This window comes from Schistocerca serialis, chromosome 2 (assembly GCF_023864345.2).
Source record: "Schistocerca serialis cubense isolate TAMUIC-IGC-003099 chromosome 2, iqSchSeri2.2, whole genome shotgun sequence".
Lineage (NCBI taxonomy): Eukaryota > Metazoa > Arthropoda > Insecta > Orthoptera > Acrididae > Schistocerca > Schistocerca serialis.
This window is the reverse complement of record NC_064639.1, coordinates 806,190,808-806,204,201: the sequence shown is the minus strand read 5'-3', so window position 1 is coordinate 806,204,201 and position 13,394 is coordinate 806,190,808. Positions and strand designations below refer to the sequence as shown.

Here is a 13,394-nt window from a genome sequence, read left to right as displayed (position 1 = left end):
CAAACTCTCCCTATGCCTTGATCAAGTCAAGAACTCCTATCTGCCCCTAGGCTAACTGTTGGCATGGTACACCGGTCAGATAACCAGTCTACTGTGATGCCACTCAATATTCACTCGCCGGCATTTAACTAGTACTCTGTCCGTGTTCACACCACACAATAAGTGTGGCGGCCAACACAGTGAACAACACTTAATCGCGAGTGACTCAATATAATCACTCTGATTCACTAATGACAGAGGTGCTGTCCCAGTGAAGTACTGAGGACAGACTTTGTTCCTCGCTCTTTTGCATACACGTACGAATGCACTCACTCTCGTTATGTGTTCCTGCTCAAAGAGCGACAATGGAATAGCCGCTTTTTCTGTCTTCCCTCACTCCTCCGGCTCTTTGTGTCAGAAACATTCTGCCAATCAGCGTTGCTCTTTTAAATGGGAGAATGACATTTCGTTTAAGTCGACCAATGCAAAAAGATGTAACATCCCCTTTAGATATATACTGTCCTCATGTGAGAACTCCGTAACTACGCAGTCATTCCATCAAAAAATGCGTCATCTGGGAGCTCCCACACAATGTACCAGAATTTGCTTTTAAGTCGAACACAGGGGTTGTTATCCTTTCACTCTGGTAAAAGCTGTACTCTCTCTGGGTGGTCGTTCCGGCCAACGTAGGTGTGCACCGACCCACCCCTCTGAAGGGACGGGCCTCCCAGCAGGCCGGCCGCCACCCTAGAACGAAAATTCCTGTGGCCGTCATCTTGTGTACCCCAGCCTCGACTTTTTCAACCTTGGTGCGCACTTGCGATTTACTTATTAGATTTGCATATCGCTTACATGAATTCATACAAAACTGACTCTACCTCATCGAGTTTGGGTTCAAATGAAGCGTCTTGGTGTGCAGAATACGATTGTGAGGACGGAATATGTAAGAAATGAAGATCAGGAGACCATGCCACCTTACAAGACCTATTCTCCTGCACAAAATAACGTGTTTTGGAAACGAAAATAATAGACCGATTGTTTAAAATCCTTTAGTTTCACGATAAGGGTCATAAATACTGTAAAAGAGAGTCACTAACTTACTCCTATTATAAGAGATATTATAAAGTGTTGTTCTTACTGTTGCTGTTGTAGCCTTCAGTGCGAAGACAAGTTTGATTCAGAAGTTCACACTATTCTATTGTACATTAGTCTCTGCATCTGTCGGTAGTTACTGCAACCTACATCCATTTGAATCTATTTACTGCAGTCAAATCTTGGTCTCTTTCCACATTCTCTTCACCCTACACTTTGTCAAAACATACCATGAGTATCATTTCTTCTCAGTTAGATTCAGTACAAAATTCATTAGTTATTCGATCTACCAGTTTAATCTTCAGCATTCTTAAAATCGAATTTCAAATAATTGTGTTTTCTTATTTACTGCACTGCTTATCATCATTTCACTTCCATACAATAATACACTCAAAATGAATACCTTCAAGAAAGACTTCCTAACACTTGAATTTATATTGTACGTTAACAAATTTCTGCTTTCCATAGACCCCTATTTTCTATGTCTCTTCTGCTTCAGCTATCGTCAGTTATTTTGTAACTGATCTACTATTCTACTGCTGTTAGTGTCTCATTTCTGGATTAATTCCCTCAGAATCGCCAAATTTATTAGACTAACTTCCATTACCCATATTTTACTTTTGTTAATGTTCATCTAATTATCTTTTTTTAAACAATATCTAGTCCATTAAACTGATCTTTCAAGTCCCTTGCCGTTTCTGACAGAATTACAGTGTCATTGGCAAACCTTGTAGTTTTTATTTCTTCCGTTTCTAAATTTCAGCTTGGTTACCTTTACTGCTCGCTCATTGCACACATTTAATAACGTCGGGGATGGTCTACGTAACTGTCTGATTCCTTCTCAACTGCTGCTTCCCTTTCATGCCCTTTTACTATAATATCTGCATTCTGGCTTACATACAACTTGCTCATAATCTCTCGCTTTTTTTCTTTTTATCCTGATACCTTCATAATAATACAGAGTGTACTCCGATCAACAGGGTCAAAAGTTTTGTCTAAATCTACAACTGGTGTAAACGGATGATTGACTCTCACCAACTTAGCTTCTAGGATACATCGTAGGGTTAGTGTTGATTAATGCATTCTTCCATATCTAGTGGACATACAAAGATCTTCCCTAAGGTCGATTGCTACCGGTCTTTCAGTTTTTCTGTAAACAGCTCCTGTCAGTATTTTGTAACAAAGGTTATTAAACTGAGAGTTCGGTAATATTCACATCTGTCACCACCTGTCTTCTTGAAGTGTAAATAACGGAAAGTGTGAGGTCATCCACATGAGTGCTAAAAGGAACTCGTTAAACTTCGGTTACACGATAAATCAATCTAATCTAAAAGCTATAAGTTCAACTAAATACCTAGGTATTACAATTACGAACAACTTCAATTGGAAGGAACACATAGAAAATGTGGGGAAGGCTAACCAAAGACTGCGTTTGATTGGCAGGACACTTAGAAAATGTAACAGACCTACTAAGGAGACTGCCTATACTACGCTTGTCCGTCCTCTTTTAGAATACTGCTCCGCAGTGTGGGATCCTTATCAGACAGGACCAACGGAGCACATCGAAAAAGTTCAAAGAAAGGCAGCACGTTTTGAATTACCGCGAAATATGTGAGAGAGTGACACAGAAATGATACAGGATTTGGGATGCACATCATTAAAAGAAAGGCCTTTTTCCTTGTGACGGAAGCTTCTCACGAAATTCCAATCACCAACTTCCTCCTCCGAATGCGAAAATATTATGTTGACACCGACCTGCATAGGGAGGAACGGTAACCAAGATAAAATAAGGGAAATCAGAGCTCGTATAGAAAGATATAGGTGTTCATTCTTTTCGCGCACTATACCAGAGAGGAATAATAGAGAATTGTGAAGGTGGTTCTATGAACCCTCTGCCAGGCACTTAAATGTGATTTGCAGAGTATCCATGTAGATGTAGATGACCCATCTACTAATACTACTACAAGTACTAGAGAATCTGTGCTGTGTTTGTTAATTCAACCTGTAGATGGTTCTTTCCTCAACTGGATCCGCTCTCAAACTATTCCGGCCTACACTCATTGTTTCCTGGATTCCTTGAGCGTCGGTCAGCACGACAGCAACGTTTCCACTATAACGAGCGATTCCACTAATCACTGTTACGTCTTGAAATCCACACTTCCATGACCACTTACACCAACGCAGTGTACATTCTTGAGAAACTATTAAATTCGTTGGTCGCCGACCCCAGCTGTCGTCTCCTCGTCTGCAGAGTATGTGATCTTGCCGGGATCGCAACAAGTGGACGTGTAGTTGAATGCCTTTCTGGATGCTGCAGCTGCAAAATCGTGGGAGATGCGCCAGCTCAACTCGCTCCTTAGTGCTGCTTTGGGATCCAACATCCTTAATGCCTGACACCCATTACGTGCCACATCTTCGTAGAACGCGCAGTGTTCTGGTGTACCCATACTGCCGCAAGCGCAGCTATATCTGTCTTTTGGCTTTCTATAAATACGTAGCGTGCGGGCCATGGTCAGTCAGGTAATTTATCGATCCACTCGGCAGGCTAAGAAATCTCATTTTTAGTCTTTCCTTGATGTTAGGGAGAAATTAGTATGGTCTCCTACCTGTGCTTGAAGTGGCCCTTTAATTTTTGCTACGGTTTTAATAGGCGATCTTTCATCAACCCTTTCGTATCGGCCTCAGTTCAAAGCATCTTTCGTACACACATTTGATTGCCTTTCTTTTAACAGCCAAAGTCTCCCTTTTTCCTAATTTCCATGGGTATGTTCCTAGAATTAGAATTCGGGGTAACGCATTAGGCGCCCGTCAATCTTAATAGCATACCTCATTGAACTCTTCTCACTAATAAAGGGGGCTACACTATCTCAATCTATGAGCCCAAAAGCTCGCACCATATCCTGCGATTGATGCTAATAGAGACTGGTGGTATGCTCTGATTGTTTTCAAGGAAGCCGAAATTAAATATTTGCAGTGATTATAATTGATTCATCACGTTCGTGCCTTTCCTGCCTGCTTCCCGTATATGATGTGCAAAGGCACGACATCCAGAAATACTCCTAACTATTTCGTGAATGAGCTTCTCCTAATCGTTCTATTCTTAAATTTTGTTTTAAGGTTTCTTGCTGTGTTTCATTTCGGTAGTAAGTTCGTTGTTTTGTGAAGCAGCCATCAGGTTGATGTCTTTTGGAGTCACAACTTAACAACGTACAGCACGTCATCTGCAGATGCTACCAGTCTGCTTATGTCGGCGCCATCTGTAACATCTGTAGTATGGACTCCAATGCAGCATTCGAAAACTCTGATCAACACGCTGATCCCTGCGTACAGCCTTTTGTTATTGTCTTCGTTATTTTCTTTCCTGGGCATATTAAAAAAGAATATCGCCCGTGGCAATAATCTCTCAGGCACTTCTAAAGCGCTTCTGGAAACCCCAACTTCCTAAGACGACCAAAGAAAGACGGCCACTATAGGTTATCGAAAGCGACAGCAATATCGATCATCATCGCCAGAGCTTCGATAGATTAGATTAGATTAGTACTTGTTCCATAGATCATGAATACGACACTTCGTAATGATGTGGAACGTGTTAGGTTAATAAAAGGTGTCTATATAAGATACTACATTACAAAAAATATTACATGACACTAAGTTTTTTTTGTGCGGGCGGGGGAAATTACCCACGTACTATATCCAAAAATTCACCTAATGAGTAGAAGGAGTTGCCATTCAGAAATTCTTTTAATTTCCTTTTAAATGCTATATGGATATCTGTCAGACCTTTGATGCTATTAGGTAAGTGACCAAAAACTTTTGTGGCAGCACAATTTACCCCCTTCTGAGCCAAAGTTAGATTTAACTTTGAATAGTGGAGATTATCCTTTCTCCTAGTGTTGTAGCCATGCACACTGCTATTACTTTTGAACTCATTCGGATAGTTCATAAGTGAATATATATATTGTGAGGCTACAGTGAAGATCCCTAGCTCTTTAAATAAGTGTCTGCAGGATGATCTTGGATGAGCTCCAGCAATTAATCTGATTGCACGCTTTTGTGCAATGAACACTCTTTTACTCAATGATGAGTTACCCCAGAATATGATGCCATACGAAATCAGAGAATGAAAATACACGTGGTAAGCTAATTTACTGAGATGTATATCACCAAAATTTGCAATGGCCCTAATTTTGGCGATATTCGGAAACATTGCAGGCCAGTCCATCGTGGACACCCCATTGTCTTGACGGCTGCGATGTTTCTGATCATTATCCTATTGAAGCACCCACCGTTTGAACCAAATATCTGCATAATGGATCTCGGAATTCATTTTTGATAAATATTGTACATTTTTTCAGCGTTTAAATTGGCTGTAAATGAGGGCAAATAGCCAAAACTCAGTTTAGGTAAACATCCCCAAACATTCACTTTTAATGGGTGCATGACAGTCCGTTGAAGCAAACTTTCACGCTTGGTACAGGAGGCTTTTGAAAAAGGAGACCACGCCCAAAAAGATCATTTACAAAGAACAGTGTCTCGTGACGCTTTAGGTATTTTGCACTGATTTTAAAGTGCAACTGACAGAACAAAACATTTAACTCTCACGCTGTTCATCTACACACTGTGCAAAATCGCATTGAGTACAGATTCGAGAACATTACCGGAGATGTCAGTGGGATGTTACATTTAAAATTATGGCGTACACTTTCTTGTGGAACTGACTGCATTAACTATGTCTTCAGTTGACCTGAATGCCCACCGCTGAGGGCTCATGCCGTACAGCAGTCTATGATCTCGTAATCTGTTGCATAACATACTTACGTGGATATGGTGTCTGACCTGTCGGACATGTCCGAAAGAACGGACACCATATCCATATGAGTATATAGTTCTGGCAATACTGGCCATGACCTTCTTCTTCTGTGCAGATACACGCATATTCTCCGCTCTTACGGGACTTGGTAAGAATGTCTTCCACGAGTAATGATGAGTTGGGGTGGGACACTAAGAATGTAGTGTGTGGACACAGAAGGTGAGAATGTGGGTCTCACGGGAGGCGTGCGCGAGACAGTCCCTGCACTCGCTCTATCCTCTGTGCCCTCGGTGGCTCAGATGGATTGAGCGTCTGCCATGAAGCTAGAGATCCCAGGTTCGAGTCGCGGTCGGGGCACACATTTTCACCTGTCCACCGATTATAATAGGTATTACAAATGCGTGGGCTGCAATAATAACATTATAAATCTGGTCATCTCCAATTAGAGATCCTGATTGACCAAGTTCAGCACGAATAAATATTCTTATCGATGTTCCTACTATTCCTGCTCAGGCTCCAAATAGAAACTATAAAGTACCAATGTCCTTATGGTTTGTTGAGAATAATCATTTTTGCGGTAAGATGGCTGAATTTTAGGTGGTAGACAGTAAATCTACTTATGAGATATTTTCTCTCTTGCCGTATTTTTGTCATATATTCAATTATGATTCTAGATTGCAATTCTAGAGGTGTAAAGTTTTACTATGGCCTAAAAGATTATTCTTTTAGTTGTAAGTTTGAAGGTTATTAGTTTAATTAACTTAGTATAATGAGTTTAAGTTTGATGTTGAAATCAATCCTATTGTTGAAATTATTACGGTCATAGGAAGAATAATTATTGATTTTTGAAACTGTATCTTTATAGATCATGAATTTTCTGTATATGACATATTTAAGGCTCAGAATCTAATAGGTATGTAATAATAAAGTGTTATTGTAGTTAATACGACTATAATAGTTATAATAGTTGTTATGTTGTTTTCTATTAATGATTGTATTACAATTCATTTTGGTAGGGATCCAAGAAATGGTGGTAAACCACCTAGAGATAGAAGAGATAAGAGTATTATGAATTTAATTTCAGTTTTTATATTTCTGGCTGAATAAATCTGGTTTGTAAAGAAAAGATTTATTTGCTTGAATAGTAAAACCATGATTAGACTTACAGGGTTATTACAAATGATTGAAGCGATTTCACAGCTCTACAATAACTTTATTATTTGAGATATTTTCACAATGCTTTGCACACACATACAAAAACTCAAGAAGTTCTTTTAGGCATTCACAAATGTTCGATATGTGCCCCTTTAGTGATTCGGCAGACATCAAGCCGATAATTAAGTTCCTCCCACACTCGGCGCAGCATGTTCCCATCAATGAGTTCGAAAGCATCGTTGATGCGAGCTGACAGTTCTGGCACGTTTCTTGGTAGAGGAGGTTTAAACACTGAATCTTTCACATAACCCCACAGAAAGAAATCGTATGGGGTTAAGTTGGGAGAGCGTGGAGGCCATGACATGAATTGCTGATCATGATCTCCGCCACGACCGATCCATCGGTTTTCCAATTTCCTGTTTAAGAAATGCCGAACATCATGATGGAAGTGCGGTGCAGCACCATCCTGTTGAAAGACGAAGTCAGCGCTGTCGGTCTCCAGTTGTGGCATGAGCCAATTTTCCAGCATGTCCAGATACACGTGCCCTGTAACGTTTTTTTCGCAGAAGAAAAAGGGGCTGTAAACTTTAAACCGTGAGATTGCACAAAACACGTTAACTTTTGGTGAATTGCGAATTTGCTGCACGAATGCGTGAGGATTCTCTACCGCCCAGATTCGCACATTGTGTTTGTTCACTTCACCATTAAGAAAAAATGTTGCTTCATCACTGAAAACAAGTTTCGCACCGAACGCATCCTCTTCCATGAGCTGTTGCAACCGCGCCGAAAATTCAAAGCGTTTGACTTTATCATCGGGTTACAGGGCTTGTAGCAATTGTAAACGGTAAGGCTTCTGCTTTAGCCTTTTCCGTAAGATTTTCCAAACCGTCGGCTGTGGTACATTTAGCTCCCTGTTTGCTTTATTCGTCGACTTCCGCGGGCTACGCGTGAAACTTGCCCGCACGCGTTCAACCGTTTCTTCGCTCACTGCAGGCCGACCCGTTGCCCGTTGATTTCCCTTACAGAGGCATCCAGAAGCTTTAAACTGCGCATACCATCGCCGAATGGAGTTAGCAGTTGGTGGAGCTTTGTTGAACTTCGTCCTGAAGTGTCGTTGCACTGATATGACTGACTGATGTGAGTGCATTTCAAGCACGACATACGCTTTCTCGGCTCCTGTCGCCATTTTGTCTCACTGCGCTCTCGAGCGCTCTGGCGGCAGAAACCTGAAGTGCCGCTTCAGCTGAACATAGCTTTATGAGTTTTTCTACGTATCTGTAGTATGTCGCGACCATATGTCAATGAATGGAGCTACAGTGAATTTATGAAATCGCTTCAATCATTTGTAATAGCCCTGTAGTAGTGAATAAATAATAAAGTATAGTTCTCAGATGTTTTCTCTGACTGTTATGGATCTAATTATTCACCCTAAATGTCTAATTGAAGAATATGCAAGAAGTTGGCGTAGAGATGCCGTCGGCAGCTAACGGTATTAATATAATTCTAATTTCGTTCTAGGCGGCTGCAGATCATTAGTGATGTCTGTTCTGTTCACGAGATGTCCGAAAGAACAGACACAGTATCCATATAAGTATATAGTTCTGGCAATACCAGCCATGACCTTCTTCTGTTGTGCGGATTATTAATATAATTCTGATTTCTTGCATAATACTTTCTCTGCAAGGGAACTCAGTTATTCGTTGGTAATGCCGTCTGCTGCAAGTGTCGTATTGGGTTTAGCTCAGTCGCGTTTTCTCGTGTCGTCAACCGATGACGGATCGACAGGTCGGCGGACCGTTCAATACTGTCCTGTTTGTGTCTGTGTGCTGTCGCAGGGCCTGTGCGTGTCGTGCCTGTTCTGCTTCGCGAACGTGGACGTGCACGGCGCGTTGCGTCCGCTGCTGTGCCGGCTGTGGGGGCGGCAGCGCGCAGCCTCGATGCACACGCAGAGCCGCGACGTCTGCGTCTGACGCCGCCGGCCAGCGCGCCGACACCGCATCTGACGCCAGGCCGGGGGCGGCGCCGGCGGCGGGGGCGGCGCCAGCCGCAGCCTCCGCTCTCCGGAGCCGCCGCCGTCTCCGCCTCTGCTGCGCCACGCCGTCAGCGTCGTCTGACGCCGAGGCGCCTGCCTGGAACGTAGCAGACAGACATTCTTGTAGCTCGACAGGGGCTTCTGGTGCGCTGGCAAGTGACTGCGTCTTGTGATTCCTTAGGACAGACAGACAATAAACTTCTCTGACAGTGCATTGTCATCGTTCCCGCTTATGTAACGTTAGGAATATATAGACAGGTAGCTGATTAAGATGAATTTCGCTACAACTTGAAACTGTTTGTGTTCACAGACTTATGTTCTTTGCTTGTGCTGCTGTTCGGCTGAGACATGTGGGAGCGTCTCAGGAACCATCTCAGAGTTTCAACTTTACAGGCGCTCTGTTTCTTTTGCAAAGAACCAAGACTTATGAAACTGTTGCACTGCTTCCGGATCGCGTCTGAAATGGAACATCTTACGATTTCTGTTCACACACTCTCAAATCTTATTGCACTGTCCCACCCAGACCTCAAGACAATTTATGAAAGTCTTAGACAGTCTAGCTATTGTGTACGTCCAGTATCCTCAAATTAGGGGCCGCGACCGCAGCGGCATCGCGTCAGTCTTCAGGAATCACTTAATCATCTGGAAGAAACTAGTTTTAGGAATGTTTTAGTCTTTCAATGGCTGTAAAAAAGAACGACCTCTGAAACGATGCTCAGAGCTAAAAAATAATATAATCTTCTTTTTGTATCAGTTAGATTGTGAATATGTAAATTTCTAACACTATCCAAATTGGCTTTTCAAATTATGCTGACATTTATACAAGGTGATTCAGCTGCCCCTACCGATGTCGTTTTATGCAACCCGCAAAGTTATATCTGGCCTTCAAAACCACACTAGAGATAGTCATATTCTCTCGCTTGCTACACGCAAACTGTTTTATCATACAGAAAAATGAACAGAAACTTTTAGTAGGGAATTTTATATAGTGAAATTTTGTACTGGGACACGTTTTCTCTAGAGGCCGTAGTATTCGATTTATCCAAGAAAAACGTACAAAAGTAACCTTCAAACGCACCCCAACTCCAACACTCAGACTTCATCAGTCACGATATCTAGTATGTAGTTCATGGCACTCCTTCCTACGACCGTGCAAAATTTTGCGATTGCACCGATTAATTCGATGTTTTTTAGTCTTCGCTGACTGGCCTTATTTCGTCATCAACTTAGTCGAGTCACTTACAGATTGAAAAACTGACTTCAATTATTATTGGTTCCTCCGTCTTAAGGTTGGTGCAATTAAGTAAAGAGAATTTTACACCAGACGTTTTTCGCTTATGTTTACAAAGCATCTTCTGTGGACATTGGTATTTCTGCCTCTTTTCTACATATTTATCAAACCATAGCTTATTCCCTCTTAGTTATCAGAGACTGATGACGAAAGAAACTTTGTTACACATATACACTGTGCAGTTTTTGCCTTTTTGCACTTTTTCTTACGCTGCATTTGCGTTATTTACACTTCCCCTTACTTTTGAAAATAGCACTGAAGTTATGTGTATTCCAACTCCTTGTTTGTCAGGAACTGCCTTTCTGGATTACGACTCATTACATCCTTCCTGAAGTCTGAGGGTATTTCGGCTGTCTAGTAAGTCCTGCATGCTGTCAAGGCCACCTCTCCGAAAGAACTCAATAATGCGTAGGGAATGTCATCTACTCCATGGGCCTTGTTTTGGCTAAGATGTTTCAGTGCTCTATCAAATTCTTCTCGTAATTTCTTACCTCCCAACTTCATTTAATCTCTCTTCTCGATGTAATACTGTCTGAGAGTCAAGTTTCCTTGTAAAAAGATCATCTGTATATTCCTGCCACTTCAGCGTTCCCTTCTTTAATTAGAACAGGATTGGTATTAACAAAACATAACGTAAGCAGTCACAATTTTTTTTATTTACTACCTTTTTTCGGAGGCTTTGCTCTATCTTCAGATGGCAGCTCCAGTATTTACCTCTGCTGCAATACTTCTGCGAAGCCAACAATGTCTGCATATCTGCCGTCATGAGTATCATCCATATGTACTTTCTTCAAGTACGCTCCATTAAAGTTCGTAAACGGTGAATGTGTTAAATTCAAATGCAAAGTTCTCGAGAAAAGCACAGAATGGTGATGCCCTGAACTATAGATATTCGGATAGTGCTGGTTCCCGGAAGCAACCCACCCTAAGTGAACAATTGAACTTCCACCTGATGATGGCGCAAACACTCCGAAACTCGTCGTAAACAAAGAACTTAAAATGTATTGACTGGTTACAGTGTGTTTAAATTTTTACTTTAAAGCGTCACAGAAACAGCCTACCAAACATGTGTGTGCATAAATATCTTTTGGTTTCTTTGAAAAGTAATTTTCCGGAGTTTTTGTATCAGAACCAAAAATTAATCAGATTGGTTTCAGAATCCTTTTCCCATGTCAATGCAACACATAAAATACATGTAACTAAAATCTCAGGAAAAATTTGCAGAACTGCCCTGAGACTCAGAACACAAACTTGAACTTTCAACAAAAACTTTGAAGAGTTTTTAGATTAGTGATAAGTAATTGTATGATTTAGCCACGGTTGTTCTTCTGCCATATAGGACCAATCATTGATGTCATCGTGTAGAAACTAGTATACCGCCTGTTTTATACGCTGCTAATATAGTAATTACATTTCTATCAGTAAGTCAAGGTTGTTAAGAAACGTCCTTGTGCTAAAGACATCGCCATTGAAAACGCCCTCGTCTAGGTAATGACAAATGGCGTCTTGCGAACTGAAGTACGATATCGAACTAATGAAGATACCTACAGGTGGAACTGTACGCTGAACAACAAATCTCAGCACGCCAAAAGGTGGGAAAGTGTTGATGTCCGGTGTGACTCACTCCATGCGTTACTGGGTAGGGTCAGCTACTTTTTCCAGAAATCTCCCAGTCCAGACATCGATTCTTTTCAACCAAATAAAAGCGATTCCAGTTCTGCCATTTCTCTACCATTCTATAGTAATATATCTAAAACCAGAGTATTTTACACCAATTTACAGTTGGCACGGTCTTGTGTAAGTAAAAAAAAATAGTAGGCTTAGTTCACCAGACTGTAGGTATTTGCTTATATCAAAGAGTAAAACGTATAACTCGCTTAACATGTACTGTAATATCCCTACGTACTTCGTAGCGAGCTAGCGTCAACAATCGAAATGAGCGTATGGCATCGTTGGCCGGGCGGCCCCACCCGGGGAAGTTCGACCGTCAAGTCTTATTTCAGTCGACGCCACATTGGGCGACCTGCGCGCCGGTAATGAGATGACAATGAGGACAACACAACACCCAATTCCCGAGCGGAGAAAATCTCCAACCCGGCCGGGAATCGAACCCCGGCGCGCTTGCGTGGGAGGAGAGCACGTTACCACCCAGCTAAGTAGGCGCACCCGTTTAAGGGAAATCAAGGGGCGCAGAGCGCATGGAGTGGTAGATGTCTGCGGCAGACGGCGTCTCGCATTCCACAAAGGGTAGGGGTACAACATGTGAGTCTTTTGACTGAGTAGAGAGCAGTCCGCCACCAGAACTGAGCTTGTCTGTATGCCACGAGGAGGATGCGAGTTGGTTTTTTAGCATTCTCAGTAATTGTTACCGGGTGGAGTGAGTGGAAAGGAGCTGCACACAGCGTTGTGAGGCCAGTTGAGGAGCTCCTCGAGTAGTGATGTAATTAACGGCTAGGAGAGATCTGAAAAGACCACTTGCCCGTTCGTACAGTAGAACAATTACCGAGCTATTTGAAAAAACCTTAAATTGTTTACTAACTACACCGTGCACGCAGTTTATTAAACATAGACACGGTGCTACAGATATTCGGATTTAGGTTATGATATGTTCGATAGGCCTGCAATCATTATCGATGATGCGGCCCGAACGAATAGTAAAATTCTGCATGACCCGCTGAAGTGTCAGAACATCGATGCTGTCGATGACCTCCCGAATGGCTGTTTTCAGCTCAGAAATGATTTTGGGGTTATTGCTGTACACCTTGCCTTTAATATAGCCCCACAAAAATTGGTCGCATGTGTTCAGATACGGAGAATAAGGCGGCCACTGAGGGCAATGCCAGTAGCCTCTGGGAACCCCAGAGCCAGAATGCGGTCCCCAGAGAGCTCCTTCAGGATGTCAAACACACACCTGCTTCGATTGGGTCGAGCTCCGTCTTGCATGAATCACATCTTGTCGCAATTAGGATCACTTTGAATAATGGGTATGAAATCAACTTCCAAAACCTTCACCTACCGTTCGGTAGCCACTGTGC

General features: G+C 42.1%; 1 protein-coding gene across 1 annotated transcript in view; it reads left to right on the top strand.

Moving 5' to 3' along the window:
- Nucleotides 1-9,150, top strand: part of LOC126456437 (calcitonin gene-related peptide type 1 receptor-like) — a 63,876-nt gene extending 54,726 nt beyond the window's left edge. The window contains exons 4-5 of the mRNA XM_050092187.1: nt 8,872-9,000; nt 9,046-9,150. Of these exons, the coding sequence (XP_049948144.1) occupies nt 8,872-9,000; nt 9,046-9,150 (234 nt within the window). The remainder of the gene's footprint in view (nt 1-8,871; nt 9,001-9,045) is intronic.
- The last annotated feature ends 4,244 nt before the right edge of the window (nt 9,151-13,394 follow it).